Genomic DNA, 24,172 nt, shown 5'->3' with positions numbered 1-24,172 from the left:
CATTACATAATTATGAAACAGAAAATATCTCAGTTAATTTAGTTTTATTTCTGTTGTCATGGCAGGTGGCTATGGCTCGAGGCTCTCTCTCTACAGTACCTCTTTCTTTCTGCATCATTGGCTTAACTCTCATATGTGCGTGCGTGTGTGTGTGTATATGTATGTGCGTGTGCACATCAACTTTGTATACTTTATCATTATTGACGGCTAACCACAGAGGTGACACCAGGGAAGGATGGTCCATTTGTTTTTTTTAATGGCAGGTGGTTTTAAGTAGACACAGTATTTTCAATCTAAGTCTTAGCTGAAGAATATTCAAGGAGGAGGATAAGTGACGACATACGGTTTTGACAGAGACCAAGCATTTGTTATTTACCACATCATGAATATGGTAATGGCGACAAAGTCAAAAGTATAACGTGACAAAATGAAGAGATAAATAAGGCAAGACATGGAAAAAGCAGTGATCCTCCAGACTTTGTCATTAGCACAACCACTACAATGCATTTCGCTCTAACATCAGATTGTTTGATGTGTCTGTCATCTCAGCATTAACTGAATATTCATGAGGCTGACTCATTGGTTTTGCTAATAACATGCACGCCTGGATGGTCACCCTAACATTTATTTGTCTTTTTTTCTTCTGAACAAATAGTGGCATTCTGAATTGCTTTTTGTGGTGGTAATTATCGGGGGGAACGAAGGGGTGAGGGGAGTGAGCTAAAGGGAAGGAGAAAAGGACTCACTTATTGAATACACATTTACAGTTATTGGATGAGCACGAAAAGACCACCCTGAATTTTACATAAATAAAATATACAATACGCACAATACTGCTGGTACATTTGATCACAATTGTTGATGATGATGAAATAAATGTAGACACTTAATAATAATAATAGTAATAGTAGTATCCACTGATCGGGTCACTTTTCATGTACTGTAACAGATTTTTACAAGTGCTTAAATAGTATTTATTTGAATTAAAGGCATAGTTATAACTAAAACATGCCTCAGATACTCATAGTAGTGGCACTGCAACATCTTACTGTATGCATAGTGGCACTGTAGCCACATACACATTATAATCAAATTAGCAGTATTATAAAGCTCAAAGCATTTTCACTGTACAAAAACAACAGCACTATATTTTCCAGTTTACAACATCTAAACAACTAAAGAAAGCAAAGTAGAGACCAAGAAAATAAGTTAGCATAGTACCAAATAAAAGAAGATGACAAGGCCGTTACCTTTTACATAGTTGTTTTCTCTCATAATAGATACAGCAAGAGTTTGTCATATTGAGCCACTGAATGAGAGGTGGAGCAGAGGTTTTGTGTAGCAGTCTCCGTGTGCGTTTGGATTGACAGCTGGATCGGGCTGGGTCAGTCCACAGGAGCTGATAAATTGTTTTCTGTCTCTTCAGATCAGAAGCAACGCCGCTTAATTAGTCATTCCTCTCCTCTCTGGGCTTCTGCTCTGTATTGACACTGACATTCAAAGTATTTACCCAGGATCTGCACCAGATAATCGGTTTACATCACACCAAAAGTTGAAATGTTGCTTCTTAAAATAACATCACAGTCGCACTTCTGAGTGATAAATGTAGCTACAGAAGCTAGACAACCTGCTACTGTTGTTTTTCCTGTTACTTTACTCTTGTTGAAAGCAGTGAAAACCTTTTACATGGTGCAAACACTGAGTGAGCCTGACCTTTAGACGATGTATGTGTGTGAGGGTGTGTGTGTATGAGTGCGTGGAGTCAGTTTCTGTTCTCCTCAGGTGTCCAAGGTGTGCCTGGGCGCTCGGTGGGAGTTCTCCTCTGCTCTCCCTTTCCCCCTCTTCTCACCACCGAGAGGAACATACTTCCTTTTGGTCTTTTTACGTTTTTTATCTGAGCACCACACTCTCTCACAGTACTCTTCTACTCTCTGAGCGTCCCCGTAGCCAATCAACTGGAGAAAATCCTTGTACCACACCCTGGAATGGGGACCTAGGACTGCAGATGCCCCAAGAACCCTGGGGCTGATGCTGGGGCCTGGTTGGGGGCCCATGGAGGAGTGGCAAGGAGCTGTAGCTTTCCCTGGCTCACCATCATTAGCCCTGTGGATTGCTGACTCCACCCTCTCCCCTCTAAGCACGTGCAGAGATATACGTAATAATGTGTGCACGTATCCATGTTCCACAGTCTGACACACGTACACACCAGCATCAGAGCTTCTCACTCGTAAAAACAGCAGCCCGTGGGAGGTCATGATAACCCGTTCATCTCCTTGAACCTACACGGAGGGAAAAAAGCAGAATGAATGTTTTTCCCTAACTACTGATGTAGCCATTATTCAATTCTAGCAATTCAGAAATTTGCTACACTGCTGCTGCATTTGGTCTTCTCTCAAGAGGCATTTTAATTAAAAAAAAAAACTACAGACTTAAGCTAAGTGAAGGATAAATTAGGGGACGGTAGCACTTCAATAGTGCACTCAATACAGTGAATCTGTACTTAAGGTTCTGCAAGGTATCTGTAAATGTAGATACTTCACTGCCTTGAAATTAATTAAATTCCATTTATTCCAAATGCAATAAAGCAGCAGCAGAAGTTAAAGCTGTAAGTCAAACTCTCAGCATGGCTAGACAGACCTGTAGGGGTGGAAATATATGCTTTTGGAAGTTGAGTACACAATAAGAGTAAATGGCAGAATATGTTAACCAAGCCTTAAATTTTCAATATTTCACCTCATGCTACTTTTATTTTTCCAGTGTATTGTATCTTTTCCTATCTGTGTTTGCAGTTTTCAGTGTGTTTATATTTACATTTAGATTTACACATAGGCCCTCACCTCATGTTTCTCTCCTCCTTTCTGTAAGAACCAGAGGACCTTGGCTTGAAGTGATCGAGGGACACACTCGAGTAAAGTGCTGTTGCTCTCCACACCATAAACCAGCTTCTCATCAGCTCTGTGCCATTGTTCATCTGCACACACGCACACACGAGGCAAAAGACTTGGCAATGATTGTCATGAACTTACATTAGCTATATAGTTATGTTTTTCTCTCACAATCTACTGCCACAATAAAAGCACACACATCTTTCTGACCTCTAACTGCAATGACATAAAAGAGTTCATATTCATATTCAGTCTAGTGCTCCTGAAGAATTGCACCATTTTCTTGCTTGTGCACAGTATTGTCTGACTGAATTTGAATGTGCCACACACACACACACACACACACACACACACACACACACATCACACAGTCATTTTATACACTAACCATCAATTTGCAGCCCATTGCACAGCTGGACGGCGTTGCCATGGCGAACATCCTGCCGCCTGAATCGTCTGCTGAGATGGGAGCGAGGCAAGTCGAGAGAGAGAGAGAGAGAGAGAGTAATTTTAAACATGTGATGAAAGTGCGAGACATGGGTGAAAGGAAAGATAGAAAGAAAGCAAAAAGGGAGAAAAAGAGAGGAAAGGAGGAAGTGAGGTGATCAGGTGCATGCTGATAGACATTGCATAACACCTTGCTCTCATGTCTCTCAGTGCATGTGATACTGACTTGATAAACCAGCCTCAGAGCATTGTGACATTTAGGGCAAGATGCTATGATGGAACAGAAGTGTGTTGGTAAAGGTGTGAGGAGCTGATATCACACAAACACATCTGCAGGAAAATATGGGACCTGTCTCATAGTGTGTCTGTGTTGTGCTATTACCTCTTGGTGTAGACTCCAGCAGGGTAGTATCTGGAGCAGGTGAGACCATCCCAGGCACAATAAGGGTCTCTGGCCAGACAACAATCAGCACATTCTGAACCATAGAGGTCACATTGATGCAGTCTGACCTGGGCCACACCCACTTCAGACCCCACATACAGTTGTTGCTGTAGAGCAAACAGCATGGAGCATTAATATTAAGACACAGTATGATTGGAATCAAAGTTTATGTAGATACTTTCTGTCTTTATCTCATCTATCTGAGTTATAGCACCACAAGTAGACGGCAGTACATATATTGTATGTCAAAATAAGGTAAGATAATGTGTTGCAATGTCAACATCTTGTGGCTAAACAACAGAATTGCATGAATGAATGTCAGCATTGGAATTCAGATGCCCCACTTACCCGTTTAGGTGATATTATGATCTCTCTTATTGGGGCTGGAACCTGCGAATAGGAAACATTTTCTGTTTTTCAGTGAATCAGAATCAGTGGTATACTGAGAACTGAGAATAAAGTAATATGAGTTGACACAAAGCTCTTTGTCACTGCAGGGCTCTTGTCATGCTTCTATCGATTGCAAATCAGGTCTTAATTAAAATGGCAGTTGCCGCTGTTTTAGAATAGTACTCAGATTTTAGTGATCTCACTATATTCAAATCATTCTTGAGTTCTCTCAGCGAGCTGGCTGCACAATCACGCTTGTGCCTTTCTGATGGTGGAGAGGACTCAAATAGGCAATCAGTAAGTTCAAAACAGTCAATCTTTTAGTGTTGCTGCAGCAATACAATGATATGCCTCAGTATGCAAAATGTAGAATTTGCTTGGTTACAAAGTCTACTTTGCTTTTACATTTTATACCTAAAAATAGAGTACCTTGAATACTTGCAGCTCTTCCAGCAGCACCTCCTCCATAGTGTCTGTGTCTTTGTTGTAGATGGTGATAACTTTCAACACCACTGAGTCATCTAATGGAAGAAGAGATTAATGTTATACACACACAAGTTTTTCTAGGTAATGGCATAAATTCTTGTCTTTAGTTATATATGCAACAACTTTCAATTAGCATTTCACTGATATATTTATGACTGGTGAGTGTATGACCTCTTGAGTGTGTTTGTGCCCCCGAATGTTCAGTATCTCCTGTTGGTTTTCCATTTTGCAACGTGCATATTTACATATAAGAGTCGTGCATTGCATTCTGGATTAATTATAACAGGTGTTCATTCTTTGCAATATGTGTACCAGTGCCGATGTAGAGAACATGGTAGTGTCCATCCTGGGCTTGGACTCTGTCCACAGCGATTTGGGTCAACTTCCTCTTGCCTGGCTCTGTTTGCAGCAGGACAGGTCTACGATGCTGGGGAAGGACTGGACGATACATCACAGGATGAGCACGCACAAACCGCAAAACCTCATCAGGAAACTCCTTAGAGCTGGAGAAGCCTCCTCCGTTTACTTTACTGGCACACTGTGAAAGAGATCGTGTGACAGAATAGAGAGAGTCAAGGAAGGAGCAGGGACAGCGACAGAAGAGGGCCATTAATTGCATTGGCACTTTATGTAGTGTCTGGCCTAGACTGTCCCTGTATGACCTGCTGAAGTAGCTACAACAGCCCTGACACTCGACAGAGCTGTCCTACATGCTCTCAACACTGTCCCTATTAAAGGACCTCTGTTGTAGACACAGAATATTGGCGAGTGCAGTGAATGCATAATGTTGTGGTGCATCAGGGAGTGAAATCCTATGGACATTTCTTTATTCAGACTTTGTTAAGACTCACAGATCCAGGTCGAGGGTATGGGACTCTATCCTCGTAAGGTGTCCAGTGATGCTCAGGTCTCTCTCGATAGGCAAACTGATCATTAAAGGCTGCTCTGATATCCTCCATGTGATACACACACACTGCATAGCCTTTGAACACAGCACTGCAAGGAGAAGGTTTTATTGGTGATTTGATGAATGGTTGAATTGTGACTATAATGAAATGCTGGTGCCATCCTCCACTCACCTTGTTGTGCTAAAGAGGCCAAAGATTTCTGGGTTTTTTCCATCCTTGTTCTTGAGCACAAATACATCCTCTGAAACACCAAATGTAAAATTTAACAATTGTTTATTAACCACACTAGGTAAAAACTTCAATATGGTCAGCATGATAAGCATACCGGCAAATAATTTGGCATTTAGAGTATGTCAGCATGCTGACATTTTAACTAAAAGTGCTGTGGGGCTCGGTAGGACTGCTGGTTTGCTTGAAATATCTTGAATTTGGAGACTGTATTTTGGGAGCATTATAAATTAAGGTGTCAAGATTACTCCTAACATGTTTGCAAGTAGGTTCTGCAGCAAACAGAATATGTTGTTGATCCATCCAGATGGTTAGAAAAGTATTTGACTTTTTGGACACTTCAAAGATCAAGGTTTATTTATTTTCCTCTAAATCAAATGCTGTCGTGGTAAAACATGAGAGGCACACTGACTCTCTCACACTCATTCTGCAATTACTGGCTGTGTATCGTATTGAAACAAATGTAGAAATGTGTTGTTTTACCACTAAATATTGGTTACCACCATCCAATATTTTATATCTGGCATGTTGTATACATTGCAGCTCATATCTAAGTATATATAGAGCTATAATAGAGTTATCACAAAAACATACTATTCCAGATTCATCACATTCTGGAAGAAGAGTCTAGAAGTCATGAAATCGAAGCAATCAGCAGCTGGGAGAAGGAACTGAATTTAAGTATATCATCAGAAATATGGAAGGTCATGAGTAAGAATAAATGAAAACCACAAGTTTGTCAATTCAGAGACAATTTTCTTAGAAAGGTTCAACACCAGCAATTCAAGTAAAGAACTCTGTGGAGGCAACACAGTTTGCTGGCAGAAATGTAGAGAGGAAGAATACAGAAGACATATATATATTTTGTCCTGTTCAATTTTGTAGTGAAATTGGACTCAAATTAGCTGAGCTATGGATACCATTTATCAGTGTACACTCCCTTTGGGCCCTGAGCAGCTTTTTATAGCATCATAACTGCTCTTTCAACAAACTAGTATCTGAAGTATCTCTTTAGAATTTTAAGAGCAGCTGCACTTAGGCAGATAACAAAACTGCCTCAAGGCACCACAACTGAGCAGATTACCAATTAACAAAGCATGTAAAACGGAGATAATAAATCACAGAATTAGGTACTTAGCGAATGTATTTGGTGTGAGATAGAAGAGCTTACATATTATTATTATTATTGTTATTATTATGAGAGGTTGGGATTATGGGGTGGGGGGAATGTCCAGAAGCTATATTATAGCTGTAGTTGCTTCTCAGAAACAATAAATACATTTTAAAAAAAATAGAGAAGCAGAACATGTGTGTGTGTCATAAAGCAAAAACTCAAAATTTGCCAATGAATAATTAAGATAGCATGTCTTTTTGTAGTTGTATCCATACCGAGATCATCAAAGTGTGTATCAATGCCATTTGGTCCAGCCACAGAGCAGATAAGACGGGTTTTCAGGTAAGAGCTCCATCTATTCACCAGCATTCTCTGTCCTCCTTGGTCATTCTGAGGGATCGAGGCAAGTATAGAATGTGAATGCAGTGCTTTGGCTTTGCTTGGATCATGCCCAGAAACCTTTTTACAGCATCTGAATTCTCACCGCACAGACTCGGCCAACGCGAGTATATACAGCTTTGTTCCCTCCCTCAGCATCCGTCTCTCGCTCAGTGAAGAAGAAGTAAACTTTATCATCATCTGTGTCATCATTGTCAGGAATAACTGCTGATCCCACAAATTTGGGTTCTGTAGGAAGAAGAATTGTTTACAAAGGCTTGGACTGAAACATGAAGACAGACAACAAACAAAAACAGATAGCGGAAGAAGCAATAGTAATTACTGGAACAAACGCAAAATGTATGCCTGTTGTAAGCTGTTCGTTTTAAATTAATACTGATTTTAGGTGTTTCATAGTAGGAATCTCTTTTTCAAAGTCATATTTTGTTGAATTAATGAAATAAAATCAGTTCTGATGTTATATTGCCATCGTGTGGAAGGCATACAGTACCTACAATATCTTGTCTAGTGTCACATTTTCTTTGACATTTAATAACCAACTCATTTAATTTGAAACATCAAAAAATAAATAAATAAATTTAAAAAAATCATGAAACTACTTGGTTTGCAAGGAACATCATGAATCATTCCATCTCATGTAAACAGCAACTGTCACACTATTTTGATATGTTTTTGAAAACATATAGGATTCATTACAAAACTATTTTGATATGTTTTTGAAAACATATAGGATTCATTACAAAATATACTATATCTTTTTGCACTCCCTTGTATGAAAAAGGGAGATCAATTTCCTGTAATGTACACCAACCATTGAGTTGCTGTCTGTCGTCTCTCTCAGTGCGCGTGTAGGTCTGGCTGTTGAGTCGACACAAAGCACCATCATTCTCCCAGTAGTCTGTGTATAGGCCAATGTACAGCTGTCCTCCTAATGTATACACACACACACACACACACACACACACACACACACAAAAACAAAACAATGAATAACAGTACATATGTTGTTAAAGGTGAAACCCCTTTTGTGATTAAAATGCTGACATGAAAAATGACCACAAGATGGCAGTATTGACCCTTTAGTGTGGAACTGCATGGCATATATTTGTTCAGCTGTAATGAAAACGTGCATTGTGCCCTCACAACTGTGCTTTTAGCTCAGCTGACGGTGAGGTGATGAGTGCAGAGTGAGCAGTGTCTTACTGGAGAGCGTAGACGTGCAGGGACTGTTGGGATCGTATGGACAGCGTCCTCTGCCACTCATTATACTGTCTCCTTCAAGAACAAACTGCCTGTCCTGAGGGCAACATATGAAACACACATATACCGGCATTGTTATTCATACACAAGTATGCATGAATAAATACCACAAGCATGCACTCAAATGCTGCAAAGGCTTTAACAACATTCAGACAAACCCCAGTAGGTGACAGATTGAAGTGAATTAGAGAGACGAGGAGGGAAAGTGATGGATGGGAAGGAAGAAGAAAGATAGATGAGACAAGAAGTGATGGATGACCAAATGAAGGACTGTTGTCTGAACGTGTATAACTATTCTGTGCTCTTATATCATAGTGAGTTCGTTTCTCCTACTCTTCTGATCTTGTTGCCCTGCACAGCAGGTGGCAGAAACACACACACACATACATATCCTGAACTCCCACTAGACCCACAGCTCATATATGTTGTGGGCTACCACAGTGTTTATGACTGTCACTGGCAGATCAGAGGGGGTGTCATATATTGATTTATGAGTAGCCAAAGAACCCCACTGTGCTGTGACTACCGCCCTGCATTTGACTGCAACAGAAGTCTGTCTCTCGGTTAAACTCATCCATCATGTAACGTGGTCTATCAAACGTAAAATAGGTAAAATAGGCTGAATCAGTATTACTCTGCATGAAGTACTCTGAAATGAGGGCTTTTTAAAGTTAGTTTTTTAAAGACCTGTGCCAGTAGTGCATTAATACTTGATTTGTTACCCAGCAGTTGGCTTGGATAAATATTGTTTTCTATCATAGTTTATCATTACCCAAATATTATTCAGCTCAAGCTTAATGGTAATTGCAGACTAGACGTAATCTCATATACCAAGCATGACATTTATGTGAGACTGTCTCATAGAGAGATTAGGTTGCTTATACTAATCTAGTTTTGCTCACTCTGTGAGCATTCCAATGATCTGAGAGATGGTTGAGTTAGGTTCCTGGACTGGTCGACCTACTGGACCAGTGTTGGAATGTAGGGTGGAAACCTTCTCCCCTCCTCCATCTCTAAATACATCCCAGACACACACACACACACATACACACACACCTTGGGTTGTTCCATGTTTGACATCTGAGAGATATGTGTCATACTGTAGACAAACGGGAATATTGCAGTATGCACGCAAAACACTCCCATGTGCTCAGATGCTGCTCAGGCAGCTAACACACACATACAATTGTAAACTGACAGCAGACTGACACAGAAGATTAGTCTTCCCTGACTTCCTTAAACTTCCACCTATAAAGAAGGTAACATCTGGCCTGTCCTCTCGTTTAACCTGGACAGTAGAGATGCCAGTTTTTATTTGAAATATAAGTGAGACCTTTCCAAACTATTCTCTCCTTCTGAGCAAAACAAGAACGCCACCCTCTCTTACTCACTCTCTTTTCCATCTCCACCTCACATCAATCCTTGTTGCTAGGAGGATAAACTCAACTACAGCAGTAGCATGTGCTAAGAGTCCAAGCTGTATTAACAATTCTAGGTTAGGCTTCTGCTAAAACAGTGTCAAAACAGAGTGAAGAAGATTTTGGAGACAGCTTTCTAAAGTGTTGAGAAGAGTGCAATGGGAAATTTGGCTAAAAGATTGGATTAATCATTTGTTTTGCTCAGCGGTGTTGCCAATGGGGATACAGTCGCTTGCCAGACACTGTTGACCACCCGGAGATTTACAGTGGCACCCATGAAACATTTCTAAGGGTGCCACTGGTTTTGCTGCCAGTCCTTTGCAGTGAAAATATGATGCTCACTTAAGGCAACCATGGTTTTTAAAGAAGGCATACTAAAGAAGGCATAATAACTAAACAGTAAAGCAGTGCAAAGTGTTGTATGACATTAAAAAGATCTGTAGCAGGAGGAACCCTTCAAATCCCATTTGAATATTTAGTTGTTAAACCACTCTAATCTGTTTTAAGAACTCACCTTCCCTGTGTGTCCCACTCTGACCAGGGCACAAACAGGGTTAAAGGCCCCTGTTCCACAGGCTAGCAAATGGGTTTGGTTGTACTGTTGCAAGACCTTGATGTAGTTTGCACACTCCGCCTGTTGGAAAAGATACAGAGATAAAGCAGTGGGTCAGTAATGTGGGGTGGGTGGTTAAAAGGTCATGAGGGCAGATTGAGGCCAGGCAGAGAAAATGGTGAGATGGAAACATGCCAGGCTTTTATGGCATCATCAATAACATCAATATTCAGGTTAAACAAAGGTTAATGAGCATAGTGAGACATGTAAATCAAACCATACTTGCTGACAGAATCTATCTCTATAATGGTTCTATCTACCTATATAATACATTACACATTACAATTATACTATAAAGCACATTATCAACTAGGCATTTGTGCTTTGCCCTTGATAGTGGACCTCATACTACCAATGCGCAGCTGAGAATGTAGATTTGTATTCAGTCGTGTACTGTAGAGGGTGTCCTTTACCTTTTCCCTCCCCTTCATCAAACACTCTTCTATCTGAGATTCTGTGCTGGCCCACTGGATCTGAAATAAAAGACATTTACAGTCATATTTACAGTAATGTAGTGTTGTTTCACACTATTTTCAGGAAGGAGAGAACTGTGAAATAACTTGTACATGAACAGAAAAAACAACCATTCACTCATTGGCTCATTATGCCACCTTTTTGTTCAACTCACATTTAAAAAGTACTGTTTTATACCCATGAAGACACACTCTGTGGATATGTGAGTTCAATATGTCTCACTTCCTAACAGGCAGGGTGGGGATGAAAACAGGCCTACCTCTTTCTGGTGTACATTAACCCGGTCCAGGCTAAGTGAGAACAGAGTATTCTTGGCCCCAACATAAAGCCTCTCATGGCCCTCATCCAGCAGCATGGTCTGGGGCTGAAGGGACGCTCCATGTCCCTGGAACACCCATGTCCTGTTCAGCTGCCAAAGCTCTGAAGACAACAACACGCACACAAGAGAAAAAAAAGTCAAAATAATTATAGCAACACAATAGAAGTTTGCAATGTAGGTAGGAATTGCTAGCTGGTCTGATAGACAGAGTTTTCATTTCAGACATCTCATCTTCCTTCTTGCCTGTACTAACCAGCAAAATCAAATCTGACCAAACCCCTTCCTCAAGGCATTTGAAACTGCTCCAGTACCCAGCATCTGAGTCCCAACTGCTCCCATGGCCAAGGGCAAATTTCAACATGTGTTTCTGATTCATGGCTTCCCCATCAGAGCAGAGAGCAACCACAGGGTTATCTTTCAATCTTATCTCTCCCTCTTGTATGGCACCTATGCCTCCTATTTCTCAATTCAGCTATGTCTCTATGTGTTATTGTCTTGGCCATAGGCCTACAAAATATCTTGTTTTTATCATCAGTAAAAGTTAGGATGGCACAAAAGAGTAGAAACATCCCAAAGCGGTACCTCGCTAGTACGAACTAATAAATTGCTTAAAGGTCTTCCGTTGCTCACCCTTGACAAAGCGCAACAGTGAGAACACTTTGCAGAAGCAGGAATAAAAGTAGTGGGATATGAGTCCTGGGAAAGATGTTGTGATTAATAGGAGGGACATTTGATGTGCACACAGATGTACACAGAGCCTATGGTCTGAGCGGAAGCAAGTTTTTATCAGACAGGAAACTGAACCAGTCTTTTTATCTTCCATTAGTTTGAGATCAGCAGCCACTCCCTGTCAGTCTTGCTTAGGGGTGATTTGAAATCTTTCTCTAAAATGGAAGCAGTGTACCAAATAACAAATATGTCATTAAATGTAGACACACTCTCATCAGAATAACCACAGAGCAAGTACATACTCATATAGTTTGCATACACACATGCAGCACAACCAGTTGTATCTATGTGATTGAAGCTGACAGGCTACTCTTCTATACCTGCTTTCCATGAGGTTTTGGACAGGTTGAGGGTGATAGATTTGAAGCCCCAGAGGTGTGCATTTCCTCTGAGTCGCACTGGCCTGAAAAACCTTTCATTAACACATGACCGGGTGTCCTTGTAAAAGAAGAAAGGGGAATCTGGTGTGTGTTAGCAGAGCTTTTGAAACTCCAGACAGATTTAAGCAGACAAGGCAGGGGTTATGATCAAATTTATAGCACTAGCACTGCACAGACTCTATCCCCGCCATTTGTTCTACTTCAATGCACACCATCAATGCACTACTCTTTAGAAAAACCCCTTTAAATAATCAGAGGAAAAAACCATCAGCTATACATGCATGACTGTAATGCAATGCCAACCTTGCCCTTAAATAATGCTGAGATGTCTCTACATGCTGGGGTTGCAGGGGGTAATTGCATGATTTGTTTTCCTAGCATGTGTATATTTTTAGTGATACTTGATCTCCAAGATAGAAGGAGAGAGTGTTTATACCATTTTCGTAGATTACTCATAGCAACCGCATACATTCTGTGAAAGCTTTTATTTGTTTAACATGGGATTAGGTATCCACAAAGGAGAGGGTGACTGTGTATATTTCGTTGCTATTAAGATTTCTGTGTTGGAGACAAGCGAGTGTTTGTTTTAGTAGCATTAGATCTCGGGTGGTTAGGTGGCAGGGAGCAACGGGATGTGGCAGTGGTATTCTGCCAGGGCTCAGACATGCTTCCTGTAATTATCTAATCCACACACACTTGGAGCTCTCTCTCTTGCTCACACAAACACACACACACACACACACACACACACACACACACATGCACTGTCTCTCCCCTCTATCTCCTCAGAGTTAAACTGAACTTGGACCAAGGACAGTCCTCACATTCCACTCTATGTTTTCTACAAGTGTTAGACCGGCTCTCAAACAATCAGCTCCTTCTTTATTTGAAGTTAAATCTGCTACCACTTTATTCAGAAGACAGACTTAGACGGCTATTTAAAGTGATGGAGTAAACAGTGCCTAAGCCAAACCCTTTTTCCATCAACGTTCACTTGTCTTTTTTAATAATGACGAGTGGCGGCTGATTTATATGGACACATACCCACAGCAAGATGCAGCAAAATACACGAGCTTGTGCATCTCTCCCTATCTCACACACACACAAACACAAACACAAACAAAAACACAGATGCATTTCATTCCATGATTATGTTTACTTAAGTCGAACTGTAAATATGATATTTTAGATGCATAGTGTTCAACTGTGAACTAGGATACTTTCATGCCATTCTCGTGTGATTAAAGAAAAGGAGGAAAGTATATGGAACAAATAACAATAACTAGAAAGACAGAAAGAAAGAAAGAAAGAAAGAAAGAAAGAAAGAAAGAAAGAAAGAAAGAAAGAAAGAAAGAAAGAAAGAAAGAAAGAAAGAAAGAAAGAAAAGTGAAAATGCACTATAATCACATTTATAATAAAAGAATTTGCTGATTAATCAGCTTAATTACACATAATTACAGAGTTAATCTAAAGCACAATCTGTGGATGTGATTACACTGACACACAGGGATGCATCACAGTGCACAATGTTCTGTTCTCTGTCATTATGTGCACCAGTTGCAGACAGTTATAGCCAGTGTTCAGACTGAAGAAGGAACAAGGGGATTTCCGCATTTCCTCTCTCTCCTCTCCAAGTTTTTTTTTTTTGCCATCTGCAGTCAGTGAGGGATCCTTGGCCGCCAGCTAAGGAGCTGACTTCAGGAGGAGGACAGTGTTTCTCCATCAGCAACTGAGCCAGGGGGACACATAGCCCTACTGTGATCTCACTTCAAATGGAAAACATAAAGAAAAAAATGACTCCCTCAAGACAGATACTTTCATCGGTTGTCTGAGGAGTGCTGAGAGGTGCCTGCGAAGATTTGGTAAAGTGAAAAAAAATAAACGTTGTGATTTCCTCCTAATCGGTGTATGAAAACATTGTTTTGCTGCACCAGGGAGAACAATATAAGTATGTGTGCCTCTGTGTGTGCAGTAGCAAACTACTCTTCATTATAAGTCTCTTAACAGCAGGGTTTAAGTCAAAGAAATCAAGATAAATGCACACAGGAGTGTAAAAAACATTAAAAACATAAATTAAATGTGATATCATATTTGATCTATTGCCAATACTAGGCACGGACTTCCATGTCAGAAATTATATTTGTGGTAGGCAGTCTCATATTTCCAGGGAAATAAGTGTATAGAGGTTTATTTAGAGTAATGGCACTTGTGTTGGAAGAGAAACAAAGAGAATTATTGGAGTAAGCTGGAGTTAAAGGGGACAAGAATAAGGAGGGTCTGTTCTCTTTGTGCTGTCAGGACCGGAGTGAGCCCCTGGGAGTGGGGTCAGAAGCTGCAGAACTGGGGTGTTATGCCATTATCGTATATGGCCTTGTGTGTTGCTATATGCTCTTGTGTGTGTTGGGGGGGTTGGTGATGTCACGGAGCAAAATGAAAGCCACATGGAGTGTCGAAGCAGGATGTGAGAAAGAGAGAGCAACGTATGTTTCTCCATAATAAAGACCAAGTGCAAGTCTGTAGCCTGATTGATGTTATAAATCAGGAGAATACCTTGATAACTGACAGTTCATGTTGTTGCTGGCGTGTACCTCTATACCTCTTAATGTGAACAATGCATGTATTCACAGGCAGTATGTGCGTCAAGTTTTAATATACTTTCCATATAAAGGAATGTGTTGTATTCAACTGACGTTTAATCAAAATCTATCCACATCTGGTCCAAACCATACTGCCTCAGCCATGCGTGCATGTGACCTTGAAAACCAAATAAATTGACTTATTGACGTGTCTGACTGTGTGTTGATGCATAGCTATGAAGTACAAACCGATTGTCATTTGCTTGAAATATCTGTCAGCACAGACAAAGTATGCTCAGAATACATTGAACAAACTTAAACTGGCATATATATTTCACCACTTGCACCACCATCTGTTAGTGCATATGTTGTTCATATGTTATATTTACTCCACTTGTAATGTTATGTTATAACGACTTCAGCCATATTCCGGACAGGTCTCCTCTTTGTTCCCTTTCTGTGTAGTGAAATAAAGGAAGTCAAGCTTTGCTTTGCCTTAAGCTGCCAGCCTACAGTGAACAATATTCGCTTGGTCTTTTCTGTCTTAAACGCTCACATCACTTATCATCCTCCATCGTCTTTTTTTCCTTCTGTTATATCATTGCGACATACTCTCTGTAGACTTGAAACAATCTTCTTCTCTCCTCTTCCCATTTGACAAACTTAACTCATCTCCTTTCCCTGGTCCCTTTATGGGGAAAAGGTCAGAAAGGATATTAGAGTTTCACCAGCTGCCTTCCCCTCTGGACATCTCATTAATGAACTGGAGAGCACACACGCAACACAATGGGAGAGAAAAGGACGCTGAGATGGTACACAGACAAAATGAGAAGGCGAGAGAGAGGGAGGGGGGGAGCGAAGAGGAGAGGGGAGGGGGTTGGAAAAATATAATTTTTCCTTTGCCGACTTAAAAGGTATGATTTATCTAATCATCACTCTACCCTCCATTTTCAGTGGTTTGATATAAGGTCTATGACTGCCCTATGGCTACCATCCAATGTGGTAAATGTTAATTATAGGTCTCTGTACATGTAGGCGGAAGAAATTGAATGGGACTCCTCACTTTGCACATTAGCTTTATATAGAGAAAATTAGAAAAATTCCCCGCCTTCACTTCATTTCAGGCAGACACAACTTTAGGCCATACTGGTATTCCCCATCTCACACTCAGAGGAAAGTCACCTACAACCACGTCATTTCAAGGTAGTAAAAAATATAGAGACCTTTTTCTTGTCTGGAGAGGAAGGTTTAAAATTACAGCTCAAAGGGGGGCATCATGCACCAGTAATTGCTACCTGAGTAAATCCCTGTGTTCACACATGTATGTACTTTTGCTCCTTCTGCTTAAATTATTTTCATTATTATCATTATTTTACGGTGAAGAAAAGAAATGTCTGAAGGAAGGTTCGGCATTTGTTGACCGATGTATTTGTACAAGCTCTCTGCACTCACCCACATTCTTTTAGAAGAGACTGTCTTCCACACACCCTCGTACACATGGTATATGAGTAAATTCAGCTGTTGAGTGCTTTAATTATCTTATGTTTAAATTCTGTATGAGGTAAATGTTGGGTTGAGATATTGAAAGCACATGTGTTTATTTATATAAGTGAACATATACAGTATGATGTTAACCCTGTCAGAACAGCTTAGTATCACAATAAGTTAATTCACCATCAGAGACCCGTTGAAGAGAAATATTTATATCTTACTAAACGATTATGACTTTAAGTAAACGTCTTTGGCAGACATGCTGAAGAAATGCATGGTCAATTCAATTATTGTGAAATGTGTTATTATTGGTTTTATTATTTCATGTGTTTGCCATAAGTGCCCTCGTGAACATTTCTACTAAGCTTAGGAGACAGGCTCGTCTGCAATAATAACCTGTCAACTCGTGTTATTTCTCAGGAATGTTGGAAACAATTTTGGGATTTTTGTTTGGCTGCAAACAGAAGAAAGGGCAGGTACACTGTCTCAGATATGAAAAAATACTTCCCTCCTTTCTTTATCAAATATTGGTTTATGTAAGTGCACATTGCCAGAGTAGTTCTGGACAGGTATTTATAATGTGGCTGAGGTGAAAGTCTAAGATTCACTAAGCCAGGTGTGCATTTTCCAGATTTGTCCAAAAATCACAGCTGAACTGAAATGAACAGACATGACTGAACAGAAACTGAATGTCCAACATGACATCACCTTCAAAGGTAAGTGCAAAGGTTGAGATAATGATCCTGAAAGAAGTGATGAGTTTTTGGAAGTGACTTTGAACTGGTTAGGTCATCACCAACATGAAAACTGCTGTCTCACACTCTCTGCAACTCAAGGATGATGACGGTGCTGTAGAGGCATCAACATAAGTCGAAACCTGGCCATCTATCTACAGCCTGCCGGGAGTCTGACACATGCAAGCTGCGTAACAGCTTCATTAGCAGCAGAATTGATGATCGTCCTAAAAGAAGAGCTCATTTCACTCTACCACAGGGCACCACAGGCCTGGAGATCTGAAGCTGCTGCCAAGAGACTTGGATGATGCAGCACCAAATCTCATAGTTCTCTGTCAAAAAACAAAAAAATAGTACAAAGCCCAATACAATATCCCATTTGAATTTCTGTTCTTTGGTGAGCACATGTCTCTGCAGGGCATTTCTATGTATAATAACACAGGATTTAGGGAGTTTGATTGGCCAAAGGTCAAAATGCAATTGAGCTATATTACATCTTCAGCCTGTGTTTAATTATTGGGTATTTGGAAGCTGTGCAGTCAAAGATTAGGGTCAATTCTCTCTAAAGACAGCAGAGTCTGTGATCGTAATTCAATACTCCATGTGATTTAGGTAACAACCTTTTAGAGCTGGAGTTAATTGGGGGTGTAAGCAAATGAAAGGATAGCGGGGATGAAAGTGAAACAAATGTGGACATTTGGAAAAATCTTCACTGGTTCAGAGGTCTAGACAAGAAGAGAGGGAATAGATGAAAGAGAGAAAATAATAATTCAACACCATGTGTTAGGTGTGGCTAACATCAAAGCATGCATGAGATTTATACTGCAAGATAGTAAGGTCGTCCTTGAAACAAATGTTAATGTGCCCAGAGGAATTCATTCCCAGAAACCAGGAGAAAGTTGATCTGATATTTTTCTATTGATCCAACACTTGGTATCTGGCCATCTGAGCAGAAGCAGGTTAAAAATATTTCAGTACTGATATTAACTTCTCTCTCTCTTGATCAATCTTTCTTTCGGAGGAGAATCTAGTTTCTCCACCCTGTTTTGATATCAGATGTTATGGTAATATTTTCATAGTCCTCAGGCTGAATAGTTAAAACCACACCTCACCATATCCCTGAACTGCATCCAAGTCACTGGCGTGTGAAGAATTTACACTATTCGGCTTGTGGATGTGCATGTCTGTCTGTCTGTGTGTGTGCATATAAGTTTGTGTGAACTTTACTGTGTGTGCAAAATTCACTGGCAGGGCCCATGAGGCATATATTAGGGCTTAGATGTTTTTCATTCCATAATGATAGGATCCAACTGCAGCCTTTCATATTGCTCTTTGCTAGCCAGAACATGTATCAGAGGAGAGGGAGAGGGAGAGAGGGAAAGAGGTGGGATGTCAATCACTGTAGCAGATTTCCCCTCAGGTGGCTAATGAATTGAATGTTATATGAAAGTCGTAATCATAACAAATATTGATGTAGTACTTATGACTAAGCACATCAGCACCGATTTGCTTGCTTTTGCTGATATATGAACTCTATCCAAAAGTGAGAATCCCTTTTTTTTTGATATATGAACTCTATCCAAAAGTGAGAATCCCTTTTTTTTTGGTCTTTTTCCTCACATCTTTCAAAATCACTACATTTCTACTTATATTTCACTGGAGAACTGTGTGTTAGTGTATTTAATTGTTTATCTATTGTGTCTAAGCTATGAAATAAAGTATGCAGTACCTATCATAAAACAGCAAACCCTCCTGACAGATGTATTAGATGAATAAGATTTGTCAACTGTCATAACATACTTACAGCATGGTATTTAGGAGTTATTGACCATCCAAATTCCACACCTATATCCAACCATGACTAACAGGCTTATGTGGAATCATCACCTTGTGTTGCCATAGAGATCAAAGAAACTGTGGGATAAAGGCAGTGTTTACTCAAGAGTTTTATCTAGATCAGATAAAAGATAAAAATGATCAAGAACCCCCATTATTGTTCAAGAGATACACAACAATCAGTCTGCATTCCAGTGCATGCCCATCCATATCATACACTCCCACACACACGTAAACAGGCGCCCACCAACACTTTTTCCTCTCTCAGGCACATACACATGTCCAAAAAGAAAAAGAAAAAAAAAAACCCTCCTTCATCTCTCTGCCACTATGGCATGAGAGAAAGCCACATTGTAGGATCTCAGCCACCATGTCCGAGGGATCAAAACAAACTACAAGGAGGCTCCTCAAACATCAACAGAGAGTGGAAAAAGTATGCGCTTCACAAAGTCAGAGCAGAAGTCAGCCGCCTTAGATCCAACGTGTCGATGACTTTTTTCTCCCAGGCTAAAACATAAATCTTCAATGGCCATCTCATTACATGATAATGATTACCTGCAGCTACTTTTACTCACTCACAGAAGATGCCGCTCTTCTGGCTTTGTTGACGGTATGTTTTCTGTATCTGCGTATTTTCTATTTACATATACATCTTGAGGAGATAAGTATTTTCTTAAATCAGTGTAGATAGATAGAAATAACTCTGTTTAACTATTAATTTACTATTAAGTAATAGTAGTGGTACGCACAAAGATGATGCAATGAAAACAACTATAAATTGAGAGTAGAGGTCTTTCAATGTGTAAAAAAAAATCAGTTCTGTTTCACCTGAAGGCACTGAATAGTGAATACTTGTTTTGTTTGAGGCTGCATTCACTAATCTGGACAGTTTAACACAACATGCAGCATCATCAACTGGCTTTACCTTTATTTTGATGCAGACAGAGCATTTGATTGTGTGCAAAGATAATTATTTGCCAAAGTAGATTAAAGATCCCACACTAGATATTTCTTACCTTTGTGGGAGAGCCGTATCCTCGGGTAGACGCTGTGGGCTACGTGAGCCGTTCCCAGCAGAACAAGATACAGCAGCATCAGTGTCAGATACACAGTCCTTATGCACTTTGCCATCCTCATTGAAACACACACTCCACGTTCATCAACACAGAAATCCTGGAAGAGGTCCACTCAACACTTGCAGCAAAGTCCATGAAAAGAAAGATAATAATTTGCTCCTGCAAGTCCCTGCAAACAATGTTTAATAAGAGACAGTCTCAGACATAACAATCTGACAAAAGTCTGCTCGGAGGTAACAGTCCTTTTTCCTGATTATTACCACAGTGTTGATCATCTAGATGTATCTCTGCAGGTTCTATACAGTCACTGCTTTCCCCTATAGCAGTCTGCTGAATGCTGCATCCACCCACTACCTCAGTGGACAGGATAGTGCTCTGGCTATTATCCTTGTTTGGTCTTAGTAACCAGGGAGAGGAGAAGTCCAGTTGCTACATTCACGCCGCAGTGCCCACTGCTCTCTGTCCATATGTCAGTCCGTCTGTTTGTTTGTCTGTCTGTATGCCCAGCTCAGGTCCAGTCTTTCTGATCTGATGACAGAAGAAAAAAATTAATAAATAAAGTCTGTGAATCCCACAAAGGTGAAGGAGCTGCTGATTTGTAAAACCTCAGTGCATTTGTCTGTCCCAGTAGGCAGGCAGGCAGGCAGGCAGGCAGGCAGGGCTGAAGCTGCTGTACTGTATCCTCAGGCAGTGTTCCTCCTCTTGGGTCCACTGGAGCCAGTCATTCTCTGGACAGGAGCCCAGGAAAAGGCAGAGTGGGAGAGGGGAGGAGTGGGAAGCCTCGTGCCTGGCGTGCTGTCTCTCTGCACTGGGGAAGAAAGTGAAGCTCTCGCTCCCAACTCCGCTCACGCTCGAACAGTCAGGGAGGATCCAAACCTCAGCTCAAAACCTCAGTGAGTCAGTTAAGATGGCTCCTACCACAGCTACTGTTCTGGGCAGAGGCCACCTGCCATGGTCTGGTGTGTCTGAGGAAAAGCTTGTGTGTGTGGTTGGTAACGTGGGGAAGTGTGTATAAGCTTGAGGGGCTGAAAAATCGCCTCCTCCTTCCTTTACGTTGTCTTGAGATCTCCCTCTCCCTCCCAGGCGGCTGGATTAGGTGTGCTGTGTCTCCCAGGCAGGCTCTGTAATACTCCTCCTGGCTCCTCTCTAAGAAATGCTGCCTCTCATGTCACTCTACCAACCACCCCTTACTTCTCCTCTCCCCCCGTTCCCCTCCTCCCTCACCACCTTCTTTTTTGCTCCTACCTCCGCTGCATTAACATGGACCTGAGCCAAGGTTTTCTGCCTCTCTTAACTCTGGCACTTCTTTCATTTTCAATTATTGCCCTCTTTGTGTTTGTTTCCATGTGGATAGTCATTATCACTGTTACCATGGATTTTCATGCACAAGGTTTCTTTCATGGTAATTTTCTTCTGCCTTCCCATCTAATCTCTCCTCCTGTTTGTTTATCTACCCATCTCTTACACTCCTCAGTCCTGTAAAACCTAGTCATTACTTTGTCCCTGTGTCCAGCGCTTTCTTCTTCAATGTATTGGAGGCCTGCTTCATTCCCTTTTCTGTCTTTCTTTTCTTTTCTCCGTTATTGCATTCTGTGTTAACAAGTTAGCTTTTCCCTCTCTTTTCAGTTTCTATGTGTGTATAGTTGTTCAGGTATTCTCAGTATTGTGTAAAATATTAATGCTGAACTCATTGAAATGCAGTCTTGACTGTGTCCTTGTACTTTTTTTTGTTTTGTCTCAAGGTCCACAGCTTTCTGAATCTGATTAGCAAACACACACATTCTGAAAAAAAAAGAAGGAGGTATTATTGAATTTGAACATATCCCACAGGAAAGTCCCACAGGCGTCCAGTTACTGGAGCAGGGAGTTGTCTGTCTCCCGTAAAGCTCTCTGTCATACATCTGTTTCTCTCTGTCTCTGTCTCTTTCTCATGGCTCTTTGGTGACACTAACATTAAGTCATGCTAATCCCTAAAATGGAAACATTCCATCAGTCTGTGAAACAACTAAAAAAAGTTTCCGTTCGATGTTTTAAATCTGTGTCTCATTGTGTTATTATTGTGTTTTGTGTTTTTTTGTTTTTTTTTGCATTACAAGAATTTAATAATCATAGAATAGAATAAACATTTCCCATTGGTTTTATTCATAATTACGATATCTACGTTGATTAACAGCAAAAATAAAACTGCACCAAGATAATAAATTACACTGACAAAAGCAGACATAGAATGAATAGCTAAAAATGTGAAAGACAGATATATCACAGTGTGAATGTGAGTGTGTATATATGTATGTATTAACAAATGTCAAGCCTATAAAATAAGACACATACAGTAATATGTAATTCGAAATGACTGCAATAGGTTCTAGCAGCTGCACCCCCACCCCCTTGCACCACCCTGAGATCTGATAACTCCAACTCCCACATTGCACCTGTTCCCTGCCAGAACAGAAGGACTTTGTGTGTGTGGAGGTCTCCTAACATACACTGTCTCTGTTATTCCATTGCCTGGTGCAATTATAGACTCTCATCTGTTGTTGAGGGTGAGACAACTGTTCAATGTCAGCTTCCCATGGAGCTGACACTATCTGAATGACTGTGACACATAGTTTCATCACTTTGGACCAAAGCATTAATGTAAGAGCATATTTTAGCCTTGCATCCTGATGAAAGGTGCTCCGGAAGATTTTCATTTCCGATCTCTTAAGCCACTGCATCAGATTAATAGCCATTTAAAGCAGCTAATGCACACAGGCCAGTGGCCACTTACTCACATTAGCCTGTCTGTGACTGTATGGGTCTTTCCTTCCTTCACCCAGTCTAATAGCAGCAATCAGTCAGGAATCTGCCGTAGACTAGTAACAGCAACAACAACAGTTCAATCCCCCACTGCTCCACTCTTTTTAAATATCCTTCCCTCCCTCTGCCCCTCCTTCTCTCTCCCTTTTCTTGATTTGTGTTGTACTTGATGTTTCCATTAGTATCTTTCCATTAGAGTCTTACTGTGCTAGTAGCTTTTACCAAGGGCCCTCCCATGCAGCACTCCTACACAGCAGCCATGCACCGACTTTCTTTCCACCTCCATTGAAATTCTGTCCTCTTACTCGCGTCTTTGGGATTCCACCAATACCTAGAATATTTATTCGATGTGAAGTGCACTGCAGAGGTATTTAATCTGCTCTATCTGAGTTCTGTGAATGCAGCAAATTTCAAAGATGGCAAGTTTCGTGGTCAGAAAATTTTACATGTCACATCACTGAAGGTCTGCTTCCTTTAGCTGCTGTTTTAGGATGCCTGGTGAGTGAAAAGACTTTTTGATTGAGTGCTGATGTCTGACGTTTGTTTGAATAGGCCATGTCCAAACGTCTGGCGGCGTTCCTTTCATGCTCACTGAACATAGAAAATATTTTCATTCATGTTAATGCTGTGTCAATATCCGCCCCTGTTCAACAGAAGCCTCCTTCACCTCCTGTTTGACCCTCAGAGACAGACATGTACTCTCCTCCTGCTGCTCCCCGAGATACACAGTGTTTATGCCAGTGCAAGTGTCAAAAGCTGGACTGCAGAAAGAAAAGCAAAGGGATTAAAAGCAAGATAGACTTAACTGTGTATGCATACATGCATTTGTGCATAAAACTGTGTGTATGTTATGTATGTCTACCACTGACCGCCTATAGGGTTTCCCTCTGCTAAAGAGAGGTCAGGCCTCTGGTCTCCTGTGGCAACACAATAGCACTCTGAGGATCCAGTGTTTCAGAGCTACTAGATACTCCAGCCGTTTACACAGGTGGCTATCATATGGTCAGCAAAGTTCGTCCCCGTGGCACACACTGACTACAGAGACATCAGTCAGAATTTGAAGGCAGGTAGCAGCACTTATTTCCTTGCCATATATCAGTGGTTACCATATGTGATATAGCATGTAACAAAACCTCACCAAGAAATAGAAATACAAATGTTTATCCTA

At 40.7% G+C, this 24,172-nt stretch overlaps 1 protein-coding gene across 2 annotated transcripts; it reads right to left on the bottom strand.

The window, feature by feature from the left end:
• Window positions 1-239: 239 nt before the first annotated feature.
• Window positions 240-21,365, bottom strand: sema3e (sema domain, immunoglobulin domain (Ig), short basic domain, secreted, (semaphorin) 3E). Of its 2 annotated transcripts, none has more exons than XM_019273359.2 (17): window positions 20,146-21,365; window positions 11,324-11,484; window positions 11,004-11,063; window positions 10,492-10,611; window positions 8,503-8,596; window positions 8,111-8,227; window positions 7,385-7,527; window positions 7,176-7,290; window positions 5,730-5,799; window positions 5,502-5,646; window positions 4,963-5,188; window positions 4,594-4,685; window positions 4,123-4,164; window positions 3,715-3,881; window positions 3,274-3,344; window positions 2,838-2,971; window positions 240-2,279 (listed from the first exon to the last, which is right to left on the bottom strand). In XM_019273359.2, exons 1-17 carry the CDS (start codon window positions 20,264-20,266, stop codon window positions 1,779-1,781), a joined length of 2,379 nt encoding a protein of 792 aa, XP_019128904.2. In that variant the 5' UTR covers window positions 20,267-21,365; the 3' UTR covers window positions 240-1,778. The 2 variants fall into 2 exon arrangements, with proteins under 2 accessions (XP_019128904.2, XP_019128910.2); XM_019273365.2 differs by having other exon boundaries at window positions 3,274-3,341.
• Between the last annotated feature and the right edge of the window lie 2,807 nt (window positions 21,366-24,172).

The sequence above is a fragment of the Larimichthys crocea genome, chromosome XXI (assembly GCF_000972845.2).
Source record: "Larimichthys crocea isolate SSNF chromosome XXI, L_crocea_2.0, whole genome shotgun sequence".
In the NCBI taxonomy this organism is placed as follows: Eukaryota; Metazoa; Chordata; class Actinopteri; family Sciaenidae; genus Larimichthys; species Larimichthys crocea.
This window is presented reverse-complemented; position numbering and strand designations above follow the sequence as displayed.

Coding starts and splice junctions, on each gene's coding strand:
- sema3e (XM_019273359.2), bottom strand. CDS start 20,266: ATGAGGATGGCAAAGTGCATAAGGACTGTGTATCTGACACTGATGCTG. Junction 8,228..8,502: donor CTGCACGTCTACGCTCTCCA/GTAAGACACTGC, acceptor TGTATACATTAG/GAGGACAGCTGTACATTGGC. Junction 2,972..3,273: donor CAATGGGCTGCAAATTGATG/GTTAGTGTATAA, acceptor GCGTGTGTGCAG/ATGAACAATGGCACAGAGCT.